Raw genomic sequence first — 22,516 nt, 5'->3', positions numbered from 1 at the left:
AAAGTGAAGATTCTGAAAGCATGAAGGAGATCTCATTAATTTAACATATGTTTACAGACAAATTCTATTTTATTATGTATGAATAAAATCATATTTTTAAAATATGATGGTTTCATTTTAAAACATTGTGATTATCTCATTGGTGGATAGCCAACTTATTATACATTTACCATCTGAATTTAACCATGTCATGGCAACTTTCAGACGTAATTATCAGCCGGCTATTTATTATCATGTTTATTATTGTGTCTTTAGCTCCAACAGCAGCGGCGCTTTTTAACCCAAAATACCATACTTTTACATATACTTCCTTTAAACGGTTTCTTTAATTACCTTAAAACTGAAATTAATTAAAAAGTCCTTTGTCCTGATTATATTCAATTATTTCAGTTTGCAGTGTTCTATTTTATAAATAAATAAAAATAAAAACATCAAATATTAGATCAAATTAAAACAGAATCAACTTCGAGCAACTCCAAGTTTTTGTGCCATCTATTGGTTTATGTAGATTTGTACATTATAGTTTATGTAATATAGATATGTAGTCTTTTTTTTTAATTTTGATTTAAAATAGGATCCAGGCATGTTCTGAACAGGTTTCATGTGATTCACCCTAAAATCTTTATATGAATAGCCAAACACTTTTGCAAAGGCATGCTTTAGTTCAGAATCATGATTATTAGGCACTAATCAGATATTAACTGTGTATTTATTCATTTATTCCAACTCATTAGTAAAGAGGCACATAATGCAGGCAACAAAAAACAAAACAAAACAAAAAACAGACAAAAATATTCCCATACAAAATAAACAGACATCTCTTTTTTTGCAGTGGAAAATTAAGAACATTAGTCTATCCAGACACAACATTACAATCACACACTATTAAGGCAAATGGAAGTTCAGTTGCTAACATTAAAGAAGGCTCTCTAAATCTTTAGTTTAAAAAAAAAAAAAAAGAAAGAAAAAGCAGAGGACTCTTGAAGCAAACTTAAGAGAAGTTCAGAAGGCTCTTTGGATTGTTGAGTCACAGTTCCACGGAAATGTTAGTGCAACAGGTGCCTTTTGTCACTCCGATATTGGCACAATTCCCACACACCTGGCCTACAGACTGGCCATGCAGCTTTCTACTGAAAGCTGCTTTTGTAAATCATCACAGTATAACTCAACGGAGGTCGTTTTTTGGTCTTCAATGGCCAACAAAAAGAAATAGTCCAGCACTCTATAATGAATTAATGATGAGCTTCCCTCTCCACATCACCATAATAAGGTAATCATGCTCTACACAACATAAAACACAAATTTCATGAAGCATCTAGGACCACATAAAATCAATTGTTCCTTCACTAAGGATCATAGATATAGCTGAGTTCATCATTTCAATATAATACTCCTGAGTCAGGATATGTGCAAATATGCCTAGCATGGCCCCAAATGGCGCTACAATAACAGAAAAGAGGATGCTTTTCATGCTGCCTCCATGTTATCATCCACAATATCGGTTTCTCGATCTATCAGGTGGTCAGGAGATGCATGCTCTTGAGGATCAGGTGCAAGGTCTTCAGGTAGCTGTTGCTTTTGCTTTTCCTTCCAGCAGCAAGCACAACGTAGACAGTCCTCGACATTGTAGTGGAAAAGTCTGCGGCACGGATGGCAGAACTGATGGAAGATCAGCATGAAGATTACAGCCAGGCTGTAGCACACGATAAGTTGCACCACCAGCAATGGCGTGCAGATGTATTCATAGAAGTCCGACTTGAAGAAGTACCACAAAACAATAAGGGTCACATTCTCCATGAAGCGCAGGGTGTAGTAGACAGCCAAGCTTCTCCAGCGAGGCTGTTTGTCCACAAGGTCGTGGTCAGCCAGGTCCAGCTGCACGGCGGACCAGCAGGAAATATTAATGCAGGCGTAGAGAAACGTGACCATGCAGAGCACCACGGTGGTGCCAAGTTTACTGAAGTTCTTCTCTATATTCTCAGGCAGTGATGCCTTCCTAACCCAGAACTCAACCCATGGCTGGAAAAAGAAGATGAACAGGTTGATCAGTCCCACCAGGACCACCCAGACTGTTAAGGCTGTGCTGAAGAGCACCAAAGTGGTGATCCGTGTGGCGATCTCTAATCCTCGCCAGAGGATCATGCACAGGTAGGCAGTTGGTTTCATTCGCACTTTGTAGTCATCGTACTTGATCTGTATGGCCAGAACACTGCAAACTAAAGCTCCGTATGTGATTGATATCATGGAAATGATCATCAGGGCAACTGTAAACACAAACAGGATGAGCATTAGCGTAAAAATATAGAAAATAAAAATAGTATGGAATGCTTTACAACGAGGTTCCACTTGTTTACATCAGTTAGGAAACATGAACTAACAATATGGTCGAACTTCTTTTATAGTTATCGTTGTTATAAGTGTGAATATACATTTTTGTAAAAGTAATATGAATTTAGTACTGTAATGAGTTCCTGTGGCTCAGTTGTAGAGCATTGCATTACCAGCTCAAAAGGTTGTGGGTTCGATTCCCAGGGAACACACATACTGGTAAATATATATATATATATATATATATATATATATATATATATTTGGATAAAAGTGTCTGCTAAATGCATAAATGTAAGAATAACCATTTAGGGTTAGTTGCATGTAATTATGGTTATTACTATAGTAAGTACATGTAAAGTATAACATGAAATAAATACTTCTAAAGCATTTATTAATCTTAGATCATGTTAAATTTCAACATTTCCCAATAAATTATTACAATCAAATGTTGTATCTGGAAATATTATATAATGGACCTCAGCTTACAATGAATAGCTGTACTTTTATTAACTAAAGATGAATAAATATTGTAACAAATGTAATGCTTATCGTTTGTCAAAAGGAATAGCCCAATGAAAATTTGATCACCTCAGATTTGGAGAAATTTGGCATCACATAATTTGCTCACTAATAAATCCTCTGCAGTGAATTGGGTGCTGTTAGAATGAGATTCCAAACAGCTGAAAAAACATTAGTTGGATGTACTGAGATATTTTTATCTGGTCTTTAGACTCTTATTTTGAAGGTACCCATTCACTCCAGAGGATCCAATGATGAGAAAATGCTCATCTACATCTTGGACGGTTTTAGGACAAGTTCATTTTCATTTTTAATGAAAAGATTCCTTTCATGTTTGTGAATGCATTAACTACCTTTATCTAATCTGGGAAAAGTGAAGCGTAAAGTGTTATTACATTTGGTATCGAGTGAAGAATTCAGACTTACGCCGTGTAGGAAGGACATATTTTTCCTGAATGGTGGCATAGAGCTGTAGAGTGAGCTGTGGAGTGGAGCCCAGGAAGGCCTGGATGATAGCTGTGCGTTTAAAGGCATTGCGGTGGATGGCTAGTTTGCGCTCTGAATGTCCGATCTCACATTCGAAGGCTGGGCCTAAGCCTCTGCCATGCTTTAGCTTGACCTTTCTTGAAATCGTAACATATGGTTCCTCATTTCTTCCCGTCTGACAGTAAACAACGAGAGCTTCAATGCACCTGAAAGGAAAAAGGAAACAGACAGATACTAAAAGAACTGCTTACAATAGATTTTGAGGATATGGCAACTGATTTATAAACAAAACAAAACTTTTAATTCTAACATGATTGACCAATACGAGCAAACACAACAGACTTTCACTACCATTACATTTGGTTTGCAGAAGGTGGCAGCAAAATCTTAAAGATCAAATCACTTCAAACCAGTTTATCAGCTTACACTTTGCTGAAATATGAGAAGTGTGCTGTCAGTGCTCATTCTAGATGAAAACTTCACAACAGTGGTGTTTGCATTTCGCTCTTGAATAAAGCATTGCCTTTAAACTGCAATCAAATTAACTTTACCACACGAGTGAACATGCTTAACATTATTACACTCACAAAAAACAAGTCACTTCAGCCCAACACTGATGTGAACTGTAGTATCTATAAACAAATAAGATTTTATAAAACTAAGTTCTAAGAGGCCATAGATTATTATTTTTTTTTTACTTTCTTGTTTTGTTTTGATCACAACTTAATTATATATTATAAGGGAAAATTGTATCGATGTTACAAGATAGTTAAGTCTTGATTACGAGAAAACAACTTTTGTTGTGTCGAAATCACAAAAAGATTAAGTTATGATAAAGAAAAAGCAACTTTTGTTATGTCGAAATCATGGAAAGATTGAGTTGTGATAATGAGAAAACAACTTTTGTAATGTCGAGATCACGAGATAATATCAAGTTGTGATGACAAAAGCAAGAAAGAAAAAAAGGTAATAATTCATGGCCTCCTCTTAGGACTTTGATTATAGAAGACAATTGCAACTAAAACAGTTTGTTTACCAACATTCTATTATCTCTTGAGTTCCACATTATAAAAAAAATGTAGTACAGGGTTGGAATGACATGAGGGTAAGAAAGAGATCCCAGAGATTAGATTTTTGGGTTGACCATCCATTTATATTCAATTGACACTCATTGCATGATTATATTGTGTAAGTAGGTTATGTGTCTGTGTGGTTGGTTGGCAATAGGCTCTACTCAACTGCTGCATGTAAAGCATCAGATAACAGATCACGTGAGTTTCACTCTCCTCACACTGCCTCCTCACCAAATGACTCTATCACTCATGTCGCCGCAAATCTAACCCAAGCTAGAACTCCAAATGATTATTAATGATTTCCGTTCATTTTAGCACAGCAAATGTCACTGTGAACACCTCTTTAGCTGTTAAGCGAGAATGATGCTCCAAACTACAATTTTAACACTTAGCTGCACAGCATGCGGAAGAGACTGTTCCAGTCTGCACAAGTGGCCATGTTTATTCAAATCCATGTAAATACTGTCTACAATCCAAACACGAATATAATAGGTTTGATTGTCTGTGTTCGTTTAACATGACACCATTTCGGATGAAAAACAAAGAAAAAATATATACCATTGTTTTGAATGGCGGTTTACTGTAAAATATGTTCAAAGCACCTAAAAAAAGGCTTGTTATACTTTGGCATAATCTGATGCACAAAATGATGGCATCTATAGAGTGTGGGTCACTTGTAATCTAATACAAAGTGAAAGCTGTCTGCCGCTTTAGAACACTTCACAAAGAAACCAGAGCCTGTTATAAGATGTTATTCAGAGCTTGGTAAAATGATTACTAAAGACTGTCTTTGGTTTCTGCACATTAACTAAAGGCCCTGTTATTATATAAGGAGATGATGGAGGGGGCTGTTTTGTTCTTGATACTTAATACTTAATACCAATGATGAATGCTTTTTTCAACATACAACTTTTGTGTTTGCAGCTCAAATGTGGTAAACCACAGACCCTAACAAATGTGCTAAAACCATGTAGAACTGTATGCCAAATATCAACAGGAAAAAACATTCACATAAATCCACAGTCACTTCAGAAAGAATCATTCTTCATTAGCTCTACTCTCAAGAAATACAATGAGATGATTGCTGTAAACAGGAAGATCTGAGTTTAGTAAGATAAGACATTTCCTTATTCATTCGAGAGAATGACTTATGACACGCTGTCAGATATTTATAGGGGTGACCCTGACCCTCATCTTTCCTTCCAGCCTACTGACTGCTCACTGACCTCAGCACAGCACACCAAAGAAGGACTTAGTCCACACGTCAGACCTGCACTCAGCATTCCTCCAAGTCGTTTTTTCTTATTATTTTCTTCAGACTTGATAACACGCAGCAAAACAGATGTGTCTTTGAATTTTAATTTGATATGAAGCTTGCAGGTCTGAAGACTCAATGTAAAACCACAAGCTATTTGTTTGATAAGAAATCATGAGCAACTGCATTTTTAATTTAAACAGCTTAGCAATTTAACATAAGACAACTGTAAATAATTACATAAAAAGCAAGTGCAGTGCACTGCTAGGAGCAGAAATCTGTTGATTACACCAGCTGTAAGACTTGACATTGATTTCTGCTGTACACTCAACAGCCTTTGGAGATATTTGCATACTTTCTGACCATGACCTAGATATTATCTGTCCTTGTGTTACCTGCCACATATTCCTAGATAGCTGTATTGTTAAAACGGAGTACAATAACTCATGGTAGACAGAAAAATGATGGTAGTTGTGTTTCTGTGTGGCGACAGACACTCTTAGTTCCCTCGGGGAACTTTTGGTTTCACTCTTGAAACACCTAAACTCCACCTTAATAACATGGAAAACATGTCAAGGTTTGCTCAACAAGACTGAACACATTTTGAAACATGCTTGCAAGAAGCAAGGGGAGTACTGCATCTAAATTATTTTTTGGAAGACAGCCTGGCATTTGGGAAGTGGAACTTCTTAAAAACTGAACACTTGAAACTGCCATTCAGCAGTTAAAAAAAAAAATACATCAGCTCATTCTTGTTCATTACTTGAGTATTGTGATTTTCCCACATTTTAGGATGCACAGAATCCTGTTGTTGATTTTAAACAATACTGAAGGAGCTCTAACTGTTCTTTCAGGTGCTTTTTCTTTCACAGTTTGATCCATTCCATTAATTAAAAAAAATATTTAAAATACACAAAATTAGATTTTGTAAAGAAATATGTACATAGGAACAATTTATATATGTTATTAGTTTATCCTTTTTTGAGTAAATATATATATATAAATATATTTGTGTGTGTGTGTGTGTGTGTGTGTGTAATTTATTCCTGTTGTGGAAAAGCTGGATTCTCAGCAACCATTAATCTAGAAATCATTTTGATATGCTGATGTGGTGCTCAGTAATAATTTATTAGTATCACCAGTGTTCACAAAAGGTCAATGCGCAGAGCTCGCAAATTTTCAAAATCCCTGGTAGTCCCTCAGGCAGGCATTCGTTAGGTTTTGGTAGACCAAAATGAAATTTAACTAGCCAGAATAATAATATTAAAAAAAAGACATCGGTTGAACTTTACTGTGGACAAACCAGCATGATCAGCAAAAACCTAGCAGCATATTGCAGTGGTTTTAAACTCCAGTCCTCTCGTCCCCCCGGCTCTGCATATTTTATGTTCCTCTTATCACTTCAGACATTTGTTCCATTTGACCATAAGTGCCCTGTGAAGTGGACATCACCGGATATTCACCATGATTCTAGTTCGAAGTGAGCATGAATTCCATTCAAAGGTCATTAAAGTGTATTTACAGAGGTATATTATGTCACACTTCTCTAGTAAATTTTGTCTGTGTGTGAAGACACTGCAGGCAACAGCGCAGCGCAAATCTATGCATTAATGTTCTGAAGTTAAGAAAACTTTAATTGAGTTGTGGGGGCGAGGATTGGATTTGAAAACCACTGGCTGAAAACCGATGTAATGACACACTAACCTTACGATGCTATAAAATTCAAGATACAGATTACACAATACAATTTTCATATATATATATATATATATATATATATATATATATATATATATATATATATATATATATATATATATACACACACAAAATGAGATTTAGGGCAAATTATAAATTAAATGGTGTTGTTTTATTATTTCTCAGACAAAATGCTGAAACTTACTTGAATGTTAAAACTAACTTGAAATATTAAAACAAATCCCAAATCAAATAAAAGTTATATATCTAAGAGAAATCTCTTCATATAAAAACGCTTTGCCTGTGCTCTAATTAAAATCAGAAGCAACCACTGGATTTGAATTACAAAACATGAATCAAAAACAGTCTGATTTTTATAGTTTGTGAATGAGACGCAAATGTCACTCTCTGACAGCAGGTGGCACTAATGGAACAGCAGGTATTTATAGGCTGCTGCCACTTTAAGACGAATCTGATAATGACGCACGGGAGATTTATTTCTCCACTGTATACGTTCACTTATGACATAACCGACTGTGTACGCGCATTGTCTGAAACGCGGCTCTCTGTGCGCGTTCTGAATGAGTGCGGCTAGCTCCAAGTGCGCTTGAATGTTTAAATCGGCAAGACTTAGAAACAAAGTGTAAACGATCAACTACGATCCATTTCACTCCTACAAGCGAGTGAACAACGCGAATCTATTTAGGAATTGTATATCAATAATCAAGATAGCCCTTGGGGAGGGCGGTGATACATTTTGGTAACGTTAGCCCGACTGGAAAACACAATAGACCCGGAATGTAGGACAAGCAGTTTTGCAAGTGTGTTCAGTGAACTCGCTTTTATTCTTGGGAATTACTGTGGAAATTATCTACTACAGCTTTTTGTATCCCATAGTGAAACTGACCTACTATGATTAACATTCACACCTGTGTATTAACATGTTGTGGTCACGTGCCCATAAAGTGTCTTCTCACTCACGCTCATACCTTATAATAGGCCCCATCTGAAGCAGATGCATGAAGAGCACAAAGGGTCGATCTCTCCCCAAGTCCCGGTGTACGAACGTCAGTGTGAGCTGGGTCAGAACCGAGGGAACCAGTATGAATGTAATCGTCAGTCCCATCCACACAACGTCGTCAGACTTACGGTACGTGCGGCTGAGCATCGAGGCACATATGAACTCCGCGCAGAACAGGACTGTCGCCCACAGCACGCTGAAAGGTGGATGGCTTTTACTGTGGTTGATCACCACGATGCCGTTCTCACTCGGGTTCGCGGCGGACTGCTGCGCCACCACCTCCGTGATGTCATGATCTTTCGGCTTGTTGTTTTCCATCTTCCACTTCTCGTGAGCTTTATAGGGCTCGATCCGCGCAGCATTTATGCCATTGTTCAGTAAACTTCGTCGGTGATTCGGATCTCAAATGAACCGTCTGTGCGCTCCACATTTGGTGAACCCAGCCCCGTACATTGCCAAATATGCAGTTCTGTCAATGAAAGTCTTCTGTTGTTCTAAAATATCCTACGTACCCATCTAGACATGAAGATGCCGCCAACTTCGATTAATTGAACTGTCAGATCATTTCCATTTCGCAGAGAGATTTTCAACGGAGCCGTCTCAGATCTTAAAGCCAGGTGTGTCCTGTTTTTATATCTGGTCCTGACATGCAGTGACTGACAGCCTGTACTGTCTCTGGCTGCAGGATTCCCCGGGTCCTAGTGCACATTGATTGTGTTAACCAGAACAGTAGTGTAGTCCTAAAAAAGAGATTTACTATATTACCCAGTCGCTTTGTATGTGATTTACTTGAGATTTGAGGTATTTTGAAAACCATAAAGATGTACATATAAAATGCTAATTTGTGCACAGATATAAAAGGCTATAAAGACTGTATTTTTTTAACAACTGTAAACGACCAAATTCCATATGTGGGCGCAAAGGGAAATTATTACAAACACTAGTTTGTGGTTTAAAGTGAGTTATGAGTAAAAGTGTATTAATAATTTCGTAAATTGTCTTATGTAGCTGCTATTGGTAACTCTAATGCTGCTACAACTGGTGCGGTTCTTCTTCATAATGCAAGGTCGCAAGAAAATGTTTTGTATTTTTATAGTAAGACTTTTGATAAAAGTTGGGTAAGTGTATACTGTGATTGAAACAATGTGGCTCGGTAAACCTTGAAATACCAGAACAAAGGCTAATAATGGCTGAATTAAAACAAAAGAATAATGCGGATAATGTGTCATAACTGGCAGAGGTGTGAAAGGCTCATTTCGTAAGAACAATAGGATCCTGAATGGGACAGTTTGCTGGCCCAGACATGAGATAATGGCTCACAAGAGAGCTTACAGGGGTCATAAATCACTTTTATTCGCTTTTTATTAGCCTTCTTTTAAAACACACATGATATGGTCTTAGAAAATGTTTCATAAAAATGTAGAAATTATTAAATTTCAAATGAAGTATTAGTAGACTTGTGGCTTTAGCGTCATTGTGTTTCTAAAATCATATCCTAAAGCAACACAATTTTTTACACATCTAAAAATGTTTTTAATATTTTTATTTTTGTTTTCTTGTTTAAGCTTATATATCTTTATTATCATAACAATCTGAGAAATTCTGATTCTTGAACAGTAAACTATGAAGTGTCAGCTTTGTGAGCATATGTTGAAAATGGGGGGTGACCGGTTAGGCCCTACATATGTAAAATTTTTGGATTAAACAAAATTATATGTATTAGGCTACATATCTTACATATGATCTTAGAATAGTTTGTTATTTTTATACAGCAGATTTAAAAAATTTATAAATGTAGAAATTACAAATATTATGTCCTTTTAGAGCTTTGATGTTTTATACTAGTCACACTACAGTGGTGTTGCTTTTAAATACATGTCAAGGTTTTCACAGTTGCAACTATCTTGTACCTCAATTTAGACATTAAAATTCAAGAGAGTGTCTCCATAGCGTCTGGTGCCAACAGGGGCCTCACAGGGCCATAAACCACCCTTGCTCTCATCAAATACTCTCATTGCAAACTGCCATTGCCTATGGCAGCCACATGGTAAAACTATCAATGGCCTTTTGAAAGCACCTGCATCTCACAATGTTTATAGATTTTTTTTAAATCTAATTATCAATATAGAGATTTAGCATTTCAGTTGAATATCTTTACTATGTGTGGAGTGGCACACAGTATGTGCTACTCGGTGTTCTCCCCCTCACAGAATCTAATTGTCCTAAACTGCCTGAACTAGCCATGATCAGTTAACAAATGCATATGGCCTACTCTGACTCAAGTCCACAGTCGTCAAGCTCACAAATGCCCAGTCAATCATAGGATAATGCAGTGATTAGTGAAACACATGAGCTTGTGGAATCTTTGGAGCTTGGATAATGTGGCATGCACAGTTGTGCAGCTTGTGATTCATAGAATCGAGTGTATTAAATGAGCTGCTGTAAGGACATGACACATGATCACTGAGCTGTTTCCATTTGTGTCATGGCCAGCCGACAAGGGATTGTATCTGCATTCAAGCTTAATCAGCAGATGAAGAAACTGCCTGCCAGTAATTACTTAATCAGATCAGACTAGAGGGAAGTAAAGAGGATGCTGCTTTTTTGTTTTGACCGTTGCTTTACAGTACATCCGGTTTTAAGTGGTAGAAACTCAATTAATATGCTCTTTCAGAGAATCACTCGAATTGATAGATGTGGACGCATGTCTAAAGTGTTTTTTAATTCTCAACAATACACTGGTAAAAGGAATTTTAGTTCTATATAAAAGATATATAAAAACATAGATTATTGATGTATGAGAGAAATACCATTTCAGACTTTCTACTACCAAAATGTATGTTACTTACTGTTTCTTTGCAATTATTTGTGAAACTTGGCATTTCTGAGTGAAAACTTGTTTCACCACCAAATATGTTTTAAGTGCATTCTGAAATGACTAAACAGAAAATTAAATGTCTTGAATTGAACCCCTGGTGGTCAAAAGTATATCATACACCCATGTTCTCAACTGTAATTCTAAAATTCTTGGAAAGTGATTAGAGCAGATAATCTTTCCTTAAGCCTATGTTCAAGTCAATTCAAGTTTATTTGTATAGCACTTTTTACGATACAAGTCATTATAAAGCAACTTTACAGAAAATGAAGTTTCTACAATATTTAGTCACATATTTGTTTATTCAAATTTAGCTGATTTAGATAAAGGTTGAGATTCAGTGCAGTTTTTTTGTGCTCGGAACAATCTTGTGACAGTGACCGAGATCGATGAAGGCTGTGATGTGGGTTGAGCCCAAAACTATGTTGTTATCATAATGACAATCTTCCTGACATGAATTCAGGATGCAGGAAAGACATGGTAAGATCACTGAAGTTTCACCTCAAATTGACTGTGGTATACTGTGATGCTGTTAAATGTACAACTGACTTTATACAATGGCTCCAAAATATTGGCCACACTTAAAAATAAATGAATGTCACTGAATAAACAAAATATCAAACCAAGTGCCAATTATTTTAAAGAGTTCTTTTCTTAAACTATTCCATTCAAAATTAAGACAAAAGGTATTTGATGCTAATTATATTACATTTAATTCATAGACTAAAAATGACAATGGGATGGGCTGATAAAATGTATTTATTAAAAGGAAAAAAAAGTTGGTTTCATTTTTTTTTTCAAATGAAACTTTCAATTTTTGTTTTGATATTTTATCTTATACAAAATATTTGAATATTTGTTTAATAATGTTCATTTGAAATTTCATTAACATCACACCCAGAATGATAACTATGAGCTTAATTATTTATTTATATTATTCACCCCCCCCCCCACCTCTTTAAAAGCTTAAGTTTTTTAAAAGGTGGATTTTGATTAGCTGTCAATGTTTTTATCTTTCACCGACTGGAAAAAGTCGTTTCAGACAGACTACATCATGTCATTATTGCTGTGATGTGGACTTAACTATTCTCATAGAATTAGAATGAATTAAAACTGTACAGTTATCATTATCATTATCATCATCACTGAACAAGCCGTTCTAGTTTTCTGTAATTATGTCAGTATGAAATGAAAGTTGGGAATGTCTTTTTTTCCTATTGTGATGTATGTCTGAATGAAACCGCTTCTCAAACAAAACAAAAAAAGAAGGGTGGAACTTTATTATGTCCAGGAACCAGTCTTTCTAGTTCCCTGTATAAAGTCAGCATGAATGTTGGTAATGTCTTTTTTCCCTATTGTGATGTATAGTGAAACATTCATGAAAAAAAAAAGAAAAAATGTAGGGTGGGACTTGATTTCGTCCACCAGGGTTTAATTGGATCCTTGTTGTCTGCTAATTGCTGTGACCTCATATGAGTGACCGGTTGGTGAATACGATGGATTATTGGATTATTGGCCAGCTCTTATGCTGCTGATGCATACGTCATCAGAGAAGAGATGCTGTTTCAAGGGGAAGGGGAAGTTAATGTTTTTGATTGAAAGATTATGAGGCCACATGCATGAAAAAATAGTTATGTGCATGGATAAATAATTTACAATACTAAAGTATTCCATGAAAAATAATAATTGTCCATTTTGATTTGATGTTTTACTCCGTGGTTAAGCAGCATCAATAGTCTTCTGAAGATGGAGATTTTAGAAGCATGTACAAGTGAGCCTGCATCGCTTGGATTATATATCTGCCAGTGTTGTGTAAATTGGATGTCATCATGCTATGATGCTCTAGTACATGCCAATATGCATTAGACTGAGCAGTAGACAATATTTCACATTTACCTCAAAGCAGATGTCTATGGACATTTCATACGACTCCTATAACTAAAAGCGAAGTATTTTTTAGGATCTTTACGTATATTTGGCCTATAATAACCTGGCAGATGTCTACATTTTAGCCCAGATAAAACCATTGAGAAAGGCAGCTGTCATCTGTCTCCCATATGATTGGTTGCAAGCATGTGATGGTGTTCCTTCTAAGCTCCTCCCACACGAGGTGACCGGATTAGAGGAGTAAGCCTGATTCGTTTTTAGCAGACTTGTGCAAAATGTTTCTGGAGAGACGAACAAAAACGCATGGAGTCTGACATACTACTGTTGAGTAATGTATAATAGTTTTTTCTTCACTGACTATACGTGAACTCTGTATATGTGATATGATGTGCTGTATTACGTCTCTGCATATGTATACTCAGTAATGCGGTTTATGATCACATGTGATCATGCAGTGGACTACACTGAATATTATAGTGGTCTCCAACACTCTGAAACACTCTGAATTATAATCTGTCTGTAGTATAATCCACACTAAAATGTTGATGTCCTCTGTCAGTAGTCAGATATGCAGTTTAGAAGCATAGTTATAGCATCAAGCTGTCAGAAAAAATGTCCACACTTATTTTACGTTTCAAAGTATAGAGAGTAACTGATGGGTGGGCTGCAGCAGCACATGCTGCTTGGATAAAGGGCTCAAGTGTTCAGAAGGAGAACAGCGTAATTGACTCTATTTTTTTTAAGGGTTATGGGACTGAACAGATGTAAGTTGATGGACTAAGCACTGAGATCGCAAATCTTCCTTTTCAGGCACCTGCAAATGTAATTTAGACTAGTCTGTGTCTACACTGGAGAGACAGCTGCTATCTGAATATGACCAGGTGATTTTGCCATGAAAGAGTTTATTCTGCTAGTTGGCTCAAAAACTTTGATCTCTTAAAGCCATAAATATAAATGCTAAATGCTGAAAAATGTTTGCTTATATGCTGATTCTTAAGTATGAAAAGAAGGCTAGAGGTTTTGTTATTTGGCTTTGTTGTAAAATGAAGTGTGTATATAACCCTTAAATAATGATAAAAAAAACCCTTATATTATATTTAGCCATAGTGTTTAGTATTTCGTTTTCGAGCATTCCAGGTTTTACGGGCTGGGTGTGGGTGTCAGAAATTGAAGTAACTAACGAATGCCCAATTCTTAAGGTTAATGCCTTGCGAGACACAACAGCTGAGGTTTACATGTATTCCAAGGGAATGAGTACAAATGATCGAGCATCCCTGTTATCTGCTCTCAGTTACGAGTTAAGGAGATGTTGGTTCTCTCCATGGTGCTCTCCTTCTCAGATCAACATGTTCAACCTCATGAGCAATTGCTGTAGCTGGGTCTCCAAACTCCAGCAACCACTGAGGTACCTGTCAGCCACGTAAATCCTGTCCAATTCTGTATGATCTTTTTGTTGTTGTTGCTGATCAGAAGGGGTCAGCCTATTATCAACAAATGCTACATATTAAAGGAAAACGCCACAGTTTTTTCATATTTCCACTATGTTCTTCCCTCAACTTGAGTTGATATGTACCTCCTTTGTCTCAGTGCGTGCACTCAATCGTTGTAGCACGCAGCGCCACTATATAAGCAATCCTTAGGATCCAAATGGGGATGAATTTAGAAGCCACCAAACTCTTGCATGTTTTCCCTTTTTAAAGACAGTTACATGAGTAAGTGTTAGAGGGAAAACGGTGGTGTTTTCCTTTAAATGATCATTTCCACTGAAGTAACCGTGTTTTAAAATTTTCTAGGAAAATCACGGTTCTAGTAGTTGGCTTGGACAAAGCTGGAAAAACATCTTGTGTCGGTGGGATGTTAAGAGGTAATTTAGGCACAATTTATAAATGGTAAAATATACAAGAGATATATTTGGTAAATTGACTTCAATTTGTTCAGTTTTAATGTTATGTAACTTATTCAGTGCCCCCTGGAGATCTAGGTCCCACTCATGGATGTGTCCACACTGAATTAAGAGTGGAAAACTACTTGGTTGACATACTGGATATGGGAGGGGCTCCTGAGGTACGGGGGTCCTGGAGAGAGCATTACGGTGAAGCTCACGGCATCGTCTTTGTGGTGGATTCCAGTGATAGACAACGAATGAAAGAGGTCAGAGAAGCTCTGGTGGACTTACTGAAGCATCCAAGAGTAGCAGGAAAACCTCTTCTTGTGTAAGATACCCCTGTTTACAACTGCTATAATTATTAAATCCTCTTTCTGCTGGAAATATATCAGTTTGTTATTTTAAATCATATACATTTTTTTTATACTTTTCTTTAACAATGCTCCAAACTAGTTTTTCAAATCCAGTGTTCTCAAGGTACAAATAGCAGTAATAAACCATCTTCACTGTGTCTTATAGGTGACTATTTGAATCTTGCGTGCAATCCAGCTTATTTTGGCCACCTCTATATCTCATAACAGGCTGGCAAATAAACAGGACAAAATGAATGCTCTTCTGGGAAATGAACTCATTGAAATTCTCTCCCTAGAGAGTCTGGTCAACCAGAGCCGTTCCCTTTGCCACATTGTGAGTACTGTGAAATAATACAAATATTCAATGACATATTCAAAACGTATGATAAGCCTCCAAGAAGACGTAAGGGAACTGATGATATGTTAAAGTTTATTGCAACATTCTGACAGGTTACCAGTAGTTTGATTTCAATGCATTTTGAGCGGTTTGTTCTCAATCTTCAGGAGCCATGTTCTGCGTCAATGGACCTGCGTCGCTGGTCGGACAGAAAGACCCTGCGAGGTCTCAGATGGCTACTGCGAGCTGTGTGCCTGGACTACCCTGACCTCTGTGCCCGTGTGACGAGAGATGGGAGGCGACCATTAGAGCCAGAAGAAAAAGAAAGGAGAGGGAAAACAGAGAAGAGCCGGAACAAGTCTAAAGAGGAAAAGTAAGAGCTGCGTCTGTATAAGATAATATGTATTTACACTACCATTCAAAAGTTTGGGGTCAGTAAGATTTTTAAATGCTTGTTAAATAAGTCTCTTATGCTCATCAAGGCTACATTTATTTAATCAAAATTCAGTTATATTATAAAATATTATTGCACTTTAAAAATAACCATTTCTATTTTAATATATGTTTAAAATGCAATTCTTTTAATTTAAAAGCTGAATTGTTGAAATGTTGATTTGGTGTTCAAGAAACATTTCTTATGTTTTTATCAATGTTGATAATAATTGTACTGCTTTTTACATTTTATATAAACTATTATCTTTTTTCCCCCCAGGATTCTATTCAAGAGCATCTATTTAAAATAGTTTTTTTTTTTTTTTGAAACGTAAAAGTTTTCACTATCACTTTTTCTTATTAACATTTTAATATTCATTTTTTTTTCGACCCACACTTTTGAACATTTGCAAACATCTTATCTCATTTGTGTACATTTGAAGAATTATGCAACTCATCTTGTCTTGCAGAACACGTACAAGCAAAACCAATATCCGTCAAGAACAGCAAAATGAAATTGTGAGGGAAAATGGTACTCTTCATCCAATCAAAAATATTCTAAATAAGGTTAAATAAATATTATTTATTTATTTGTTTATTTATTTATTTTTACAAATCTGTACTGTAGATGTAATTTCTTGATTCACCCCTGGCATTTGTAGGAGAACTCTTTAAAAAAGAAAATAAGCAAGAAGAAGAAAGTAAAGGTTAAAATTAAGAAGGAGAGTCCAAGCAGAGGAGTAAATAAACAAGAGGTTGAGAAAACCGAAAGAAAGAAAGCCGATCAGGACCACAACAGCCAGAAAGATAAAGCCAGCAGTGCATTACTGACTCCCAAACAAAGGAAAACGAAACACAAAGCCCAAGTAAAAGAGGAGAAATCTGGTCTACCAGAGTCCCCCAACAGTGAGGTCTCCAAACCCTCTAGAGGTATTGAAACAAAATGTCATTAAAACTATGAAATACTATATCCTATTTCATTTCATGCTTTTAACCTATTACATGAAAAGAGGAAATAAAGAGAAAAAAGAAGATGGTTAAAGTGAAACGTAAGAACAAGATAAACACAGAGGAAGTTCCAGCAGCTTATACACAGCCTGTTGATCTTTCAACTACTTTCGGTGAGCATCGGTGACCTCTAAAACACTATTCGGTTTGATCATGGCTGCTCTTGGGGTAAATTTAGACCTTGTGGGAGGAATTTTAAAATTCTATTTAACATTTAACTTGTCTTTTTCATTTATAGACCTTTACCGAAAAGCAATTTTGGCTCTCAAAGCCAGACAGGAACAGGGCGTGGTTTGGTAAAGAAAAAGGAATCGTGGGCGTCATCACACAGAAGAAATAAATGACCTATGAACATGCTGAAGCACTTATTGATGTCTCTTACAAGAACAGACGTCTGCTCCCGAAGTCTGCGAACAGGAGTTCCTGTTTTGTAATTGCTAGAATGTCGTCATCAGTTCTTTTGCAAAGACTCGAGGCAACATTCATAAAAATATTTATACTTTGTATTGTAATTTTATTAAGAGATTGAGAAAGAATTATACTTCAAATGGGGCATCCATTCAAGAAGATCTGTCCTGAAAACCGACTAGCTTTCTTATGAAAAATATATTTTTGTATTACAACTTACTCACATAACCTATAGTATTTGATGAGTCAGTCTGATAGATAAACAGGGCGGTTTATCATGAAGTATATTGCATTCACTGTGTTTATTTTTTAATCTGAGATGTTTCAGGTTTGGATAAGACGATTCCTACTTTGTGTGTGTGTGAGAAATTCTATTTGTATCTTTTTAAAAAGACAGTTTGTACTTTTTATATGTTTTTGACTATTTTATATGGAGAAAAAAATGCTTTATGGTATACTGCTTGTTGAAAATGATTGTCCCTGATGTTTTTCCACCAAATATATGAACAAATAAATCCTGATCAAAACACTGGCAATATATTATTAACCTATTACTTTTGAATTAGAGCTTTTCTTAACCAGTTAGCACTTTAAGCTAGTCAGTCAAGCGGTCCTCTTGCTACCTGCAGGCTAACAGAAAAACATAATTTAATATTTAATTTGACCATTTATCGCATGGGTAATTTCATGTAATTTATATTACATTTTATTATTATTATTTATTTTTTTACAAAAATGATAAAGCCATATGAAATAAGATTAAGAATGGCTAAATAGGCTACACAGCGAAGCCATTTTCCTTCAGGTACCAAACAGTAGAGTTGTTGAGTTCGTATCCTAATCTAAGTTTTCTGACGCCCCCTAGTGTTGCACTGCTTCATGACATTGATCGTCCTCTCATGGTGATTCCTGGTACTGAAGCGGAATGACATGCAGCCATATTTGACTGTATCCATCAGACCTTCCCCCCCTTCAGCATCTTCAGCAGAACAGTGAAGAAACCTGGAGCGGGACAACGGATGCCAATCGAAAGGAGACTTTACAGAAGATGGCCTCGCCAAGAACCGTAACTATTGTCGCCCTTTCCTTTGCACTGGGTATGTTCTTCGTGTTCATGGGTACAATTAAACTCACACCACGGTTGAGCAAAGAGGCATATAGTGAAATGGTAAGTGGTCGTCGCTTAGCAGTATCCATATTAAGCAAATGCTTTGTTTTAGGAGGGGGTGGGCCAAAGTAACGGACTGTTTGTGCATTTTCTTATAAAATGTCCGCTTGTGCTGTTGGTGCAGCCTGTGCTATATAATTTTCATTCTTCGTATTGGCTGTGGAGGTGAATATAAGTCAATATCCGTTTAATACCATTTATAATCTCAGATGTAAGAACGACATAATTAGATTCCTGTGTATGAGTCGAATTATGTAAAACGATTGAACGCGACTGGAGCAGTTGAACAGCGCATTCTGTGCACAGACGCAACATTGTTTCATTACCGCATAAATAGGTCAGTTATGACATCACAATGCGCATGTATGTTGATGAACAGAAGAAGATATGACGTGTGATGCTTATTTTGTGTTATCGTTCTAAAACAATCCTTTTGAAGCAGTTCCTGATAAAGCAATGGCGCCGCTTTCCAGCAAATTCTATCTTCCATCTGCAGGTGCAGCAGCTGCTGTGCTGATGTCAGACACATTCACATTCACATATATTATATATTTAATAAATTACAGTACAGTTCAATGCAATACAGTTGGGTCAATATGAGCATTAAATAATATAAAAAAACATAAAAATAGCATTATAATAATGGAAAAAAATCTATTTCATAATTTCATCAGTGATTTTTGCAATGAACATAATAGATAGTTACATATATATTCTTGATAAAATTGTAAATTTCATGTTTACATCCTCTTTCCAGAAAAGCGCTTACAAGAGTTATGCAAAGGCCCTTCCAGCATTGAAAAAAATTGGCGTTTCTTCTGTACTTCTCCGCAAGATTATCGGCACTCTTGAGGTGGGATGTGGAATTGTTCTGACCCTTGTGCCCGGGAGACCAAAAGACGTGGCCAACTTTATTCTGCTGCTGGTCATGCTAGTAGTGCTTTTCTTCCACCAGCTAGTTGGAGATCCTCTAAAACGCTATGCCCATGCCCTGGTGTTTGGTATTTTGCTGACGTGTCGGCTGCTCATTGCTCGTCAGGGCGAGGACCGGCCCGAGAGGGAGGAGAGACGAGAAGAGCAGATCACTGCCCAGGAAAAGAACAAAGTCAAAGTTTCTTAGCTACACAATTTCACAAAGAGCGCCTTGCAGCAGATCTGTTTCTCTGGATAGTAGGAGAAGATGCTCGAAAAAAACAAACAAAAAAACAGTAGACCCAAAAGGTGATTTATGTCCCACAGCTACATAACAGTTGCCTGAAAACCAGACCTTATGTTACCTTTACCTCATGTCTCACCTGTAATACTTCTTAAAATACAAATATTCAATTGGGATAATCACTATTGTGGCAACTGTATTGGCTGTGGTTTTGCAACAAAAGATTAAACTACTGTTAAGCCCTGCTGTATGTATTATTATTGTTTTTGCCCTGCATTGAATGCCACTTTTACGATTCCACTGTGATACAGGTAATTCAATTGTCAACCATTTTTGTGATGTTTTATTTACTTTTTGAACTACTGTCAATGAATACTGTACAAAACCAATTTTGTTTACATTAAGATTATTTCTTTTGTATTGAGAAATGCTGTATATCATTTGTTAAAAGGTTATAGTCAGATGGCACACGGATAGCTTTTTTGTTGCCTCAAAATCTGTTGCATCCATCAAAAATGAAAACATAAAAGCAGTTTTTTCAGTTACAAATTAGTTCTAAATATTATTAATCTTACTGTATCTGTTATTTCTTAATTTACATATAATAATATTCCTTTGTTTCAAATATCAAATTAGATTTTCTAGTTTGAGTCTTGAAATACAAAATCCAATAAAAATCGTATCCTTGGATTCTGCTCACGGTTGCTTTCTCCTTTTGAGACCAAGAATTACCAAACTTATTTTATTCTTAAATAGCTAAAATATACAATTGTTTTTGATTTTTATGTTTACTCTGTTTCCTTTAGATCAGTTTGTTCCTTTATACTGTTCCTGAAAACCCACCACTGATCACTTGAAGTGTCCTACTAATTCTACATACTTGATTCAGGTTATGCATCACAACTAATAAACGGATGAAATGAATCAGGTGTGTTAAATAAGTGATACATTCAAAATGCACAGTGCTGGGGGAGTAGAATTGAGAAATTTATTTGATAGGTTTGGCTGTATACTGATCATTTGCAGTTTGTAACTGCATAAAAATACCTGACGGAGAACATGGCCTGTGTCTAAACCTTTACCAGAATGCCCAGCTAGTATTGTGCATTCTTAGTTTACACAGAATGGGTCATATTACACTATTGACAGTGAGGGAATAAACTGATGTTTATGCATGCAGTTGCTAACAATAAAACCTTTATGTAGTTTATCATGGAGTTTGGTGACAGTATTAAAAACATCTCTTGTGAATGATTTTTATGTCTTGCTCACTTTTTACTTAACAAATTTGAATATGAATAGAATATGTTACCATCAGCATATTCTTGTCCAAAACAGACTGTAAATTAGTCAACAATATTTATGCTTATAAATTTTGTAGCATACATAATATTCAGTATATTTAAGCTTATTTGCAATGGTAACTAGTTCTACAAACAAAAACAAATAACCTCAAAAAACTATTTCCAATCCACCAAAATAAATATTTAAAGCATATTGTACTTGAGTAGTATATTCTTCACTGTAGTATCAACACACAGCCTTTTTTCTTTTACAGTTTTTACCTTTTAATACCAACATATCTATTTATCAAATATAGTAAAATCAGTATCTTCTTGTCTGAAAATTTGGTCTGATATTCTGATGTTATAATGTATATTTTAATTCATGTTTCCACCACTTTGACGTTCCACACGCTCTCCAGTAGGTGGCAGACATGACCTTTCTACGTTAGTTTCCAAACCACCATAAAACAGTGGATCAGGCTCTGGTGCTCAGTAGTAGCAGAGCCTGCCCACGGAGAGCCTTCCCACTCCATATTAAGTCCTATTGTACCGAATTTTGGTTGCAGTACCACCAGTGTTCCACTGGGGGCGATCGCCGTGAGTGCAAAATGAATGGGAGTCTATGGGGCTAGACGGCTAAATGTGTCCCTTTCACCCGATTGCCGTCGAGAAATCTCAGATCTGATTGTAGGTTTTGCAAGTTCAACATGGGTTATTCGTCGAAAGTTGAATGAACGATTACTTATGTCCTTTCGATTTATTATAGGTTGAGTTGTTGTTGCCCATAACACGCTAGCATTCTGCTAATGAATGTGAATGTGTTTGACCTCATTTACATTTTAAAAATACATTTTAAAGCAAATAAGTGACTCTAAAAAATCTAACACCCAGCAATGTGTAATTTATTTGCATCTCCTTTCGAATAAAACCTTCAAATTACTAGACAAAAAAATTTATCTTGAGAAAGGTGGATTTTGAGGGGTATACTTCCATTGACTTCCATTCATTCTCCACTCGTCATGTGCGCGCCCTCATATGGAATCAAGTGGAACTGCAACCAGCTCAGAAGCCGGAAGTGTAGTGAGAGTAAAACTTCTCGCAATATTAGACATTCTCTGGTAGTAGCCTAGCAGTGATACCGAGATTTCGGACTTTTATGAATATATACCTTTTTAAGCCCAAAACCACCCATTAGATGAATTTCTCTAAGCCATAGTACCCGTGTATAAAATATTATCCGTGTAAAATATGCGCTCTCTAGCGTAACTTCTTGTGGTATTTATTTGCGGGCCATCTAATTTGCATTGTTACTATTTAAAACTGTGTACAACTGTTTAT

The 22,516-nt window shown here is 36.2% G+C and overlaps 3 protein-coding genes across 9 annotated transcripts; 2 read left to right on the top strand and 1 right to left on the bottom strand.

Moving 5' to 3' along the window:
- Nucleotides 1–690: 690 nt before the first annotated feature.
- LOC128027478 (endoplasmic reticulum membrane adapter protein XK-like) lies at nucleotides 691–9,260 on the bottom strand. Its single transcript, XM_052615142.1, has 3 exons — nucleotides 8,352–9,260; nucleotides 3,277–3,542; nucleotides 691–2,264 (listed from the first exon to the last, which is right to left on the bottom strand). The coding sequence occupies exons 1-3, from the start codon at nucleotides 8,699–8,701 to the stop codon at nucleotides 1,468–1,470; spliced, it is 1,413 nt and encodes a 470-aa protein (XP_052471102.1). The 5' UTR covers nucleotides 8,702–9,260; the 3' UTR covers nucleotides 691–1,467.
- Nucleotides 8,861–18,097, top strand: LOC128027477 (ADP-ribosylation factor-like protein 13B). 7 transcript variants are annotated; one of them, XM_052615139.1, is made up of 10 exons: nucleotides 13,409–14,026; nucleotides 14,345–14,550; nucleotides 14,939–15,009; nucleotides 15,109–15,358; nucleotides 15,612–15,717; nucleotides 15,888–16,093; nucleotides 16,623–16,719; nucleotides 16,815–17,082; nucleotides 17,163–17,273; nucleotides 17,399–18,097. In XM_052615139.1, exons 2-10 carry the CDS (start codon nucleotides 14,381–14,383, stop codon nucleotides 17,458–17,460), a joined length of 1,341 nt encoding a protein of 446 aa, XP_052471099.1. In that variant the 5' UTR covers nucleotides 13,409–14,026; nucleotides 14,345–14,380; the 3' UTR covers nucleotides 17,461–18,097. The 7 variants fall into 7 exon arrangements, with proteins under 7 accessions (XP_052471101.1, XP_052471100.1, XP_052471097.1 ...); XM_052615141.1 differs by lacking the exons at nucleotides 13,409–14,026; nucleotides 14,345–14,550 and adding an exon at nucleotides 8,861–9,000 and having other exon boundaries at nucleotides 15,127–15,358; XM_052615140.1 differs by lacking the exons at nucleotides 13,409–14,026; nucleotides 14,345–14,550 and adding an exon at nucleotides 8,861–9,000.
- Nucleotides 18,098–18,471: 374 nt separating this feature from the next.
- Nucleotides 18,472–21,147, top strand: LOC128027026 (novel acetylcholine receptor chaperone). Its single transcript, XM_052614348.1, has 2 exons — nucleotides 18,472–18,736; nucleotides 19,494–21,147. The coding sequence occupies exons 1-2, from the start codon at nucleotides 18,617–18,619 to the stop codon at nucleotides 19,854–19,856; spliced, it is 483 nt and encodes a 160-aa protein (XP_052470308.1). The 5' UTR covers nucleotides 18,472–18,616; the 3' UTR covers nucleotides 19,857–21,147.
- Nucleotides 21,148–22,516: the final 1,369 nt, after the last annotated feature.

Source organism: Carassius gibelio, chromosome A14, assembly GCF_023724105.1.
Source record: "Carassius gibelio isolate Cgi1373 ecotype wild population from Czech Republic chromosome A14, carGib1.2-hapl.c, whole genome shotgun sequence".
Lineage (NCBI taxonomy): Eukaryota > Metazoa > Chordata > Actinopteri > Cypriniformes > Cyprinidae > Carassius > Carassius gibelio.
The sequence above is the reverse complement of the archived record's forward strand: the minus strand, read 5'-3'. Positions and strand labels throughout refer to the sequence as shown.

What these genes read in the sequence shown, in the direction of transcription:
- LOC128027478 (XM_052615142.1), bottom strand. Translation starts at nt 8,701, where the DNA reads ATGGAAAACAACAAGCCGAAAGATCATGACATCACGGAGGTGGTGGCG. An exon ending in CAGATGGGGCCTATTATAAG is followed by an intron (nt 3,543 to 8,351) that starts GTATGAGCGTGA and finishes TTTTCCTTTCAG; the next exon opens with GTGCATTGAAGCTCTCGTTG. An exon ending in ATATGTCCTTCCTACACGGC is followed by an intron (nt 2,265 to 3,276) that starts GTAAGTCTGAAT and finishes TTGTGTTTACAG; the next exon opens with TTGCCCTGATGATCATTTCC.
- LOC128027477 (XM_052615134.1), top strand. Translation starts at nt 14,216, where the DNA reads ATGATAAAAAAAACCCTTATATTATATTTAGCCATAGTGTTTAGTATT. An exon ending in TGTCGGTGGGATGTTAAGAG is followed by an intron (nt 15,010 to 15,108) that starts GTAATTTAGGCA and finishes TAACTTATTCAG; the next exon opens with TGCCCCCTGGAGATCTAGGT. An exon ending in TGATCTTTCAACTACTTTCG is followed by an intron (nt 17,274 to 17,398) that starts GTGAGCATCGGT and finishes TTTCATTTATAG; the next exon opens with ACCTTTACCGAAAAGCAATT.
- LOC128027026 (XM_052614348.1), top strand. Translation starts at nt 18,617, where the DNA reads ATGGCCTCGCCAAGAACCGTAACTATTGTCGCCCTTTCCTTTGCACTG. An exon ending in AAGAGGCATATAGTGAAATG is followed by an intron (nt 18,737 to 19,493) that starts GTAAGTGGTCGT and finishes TCCTCTTTCCAG; the next exon opens with AAAAGCGCTTACAAGAGTTA.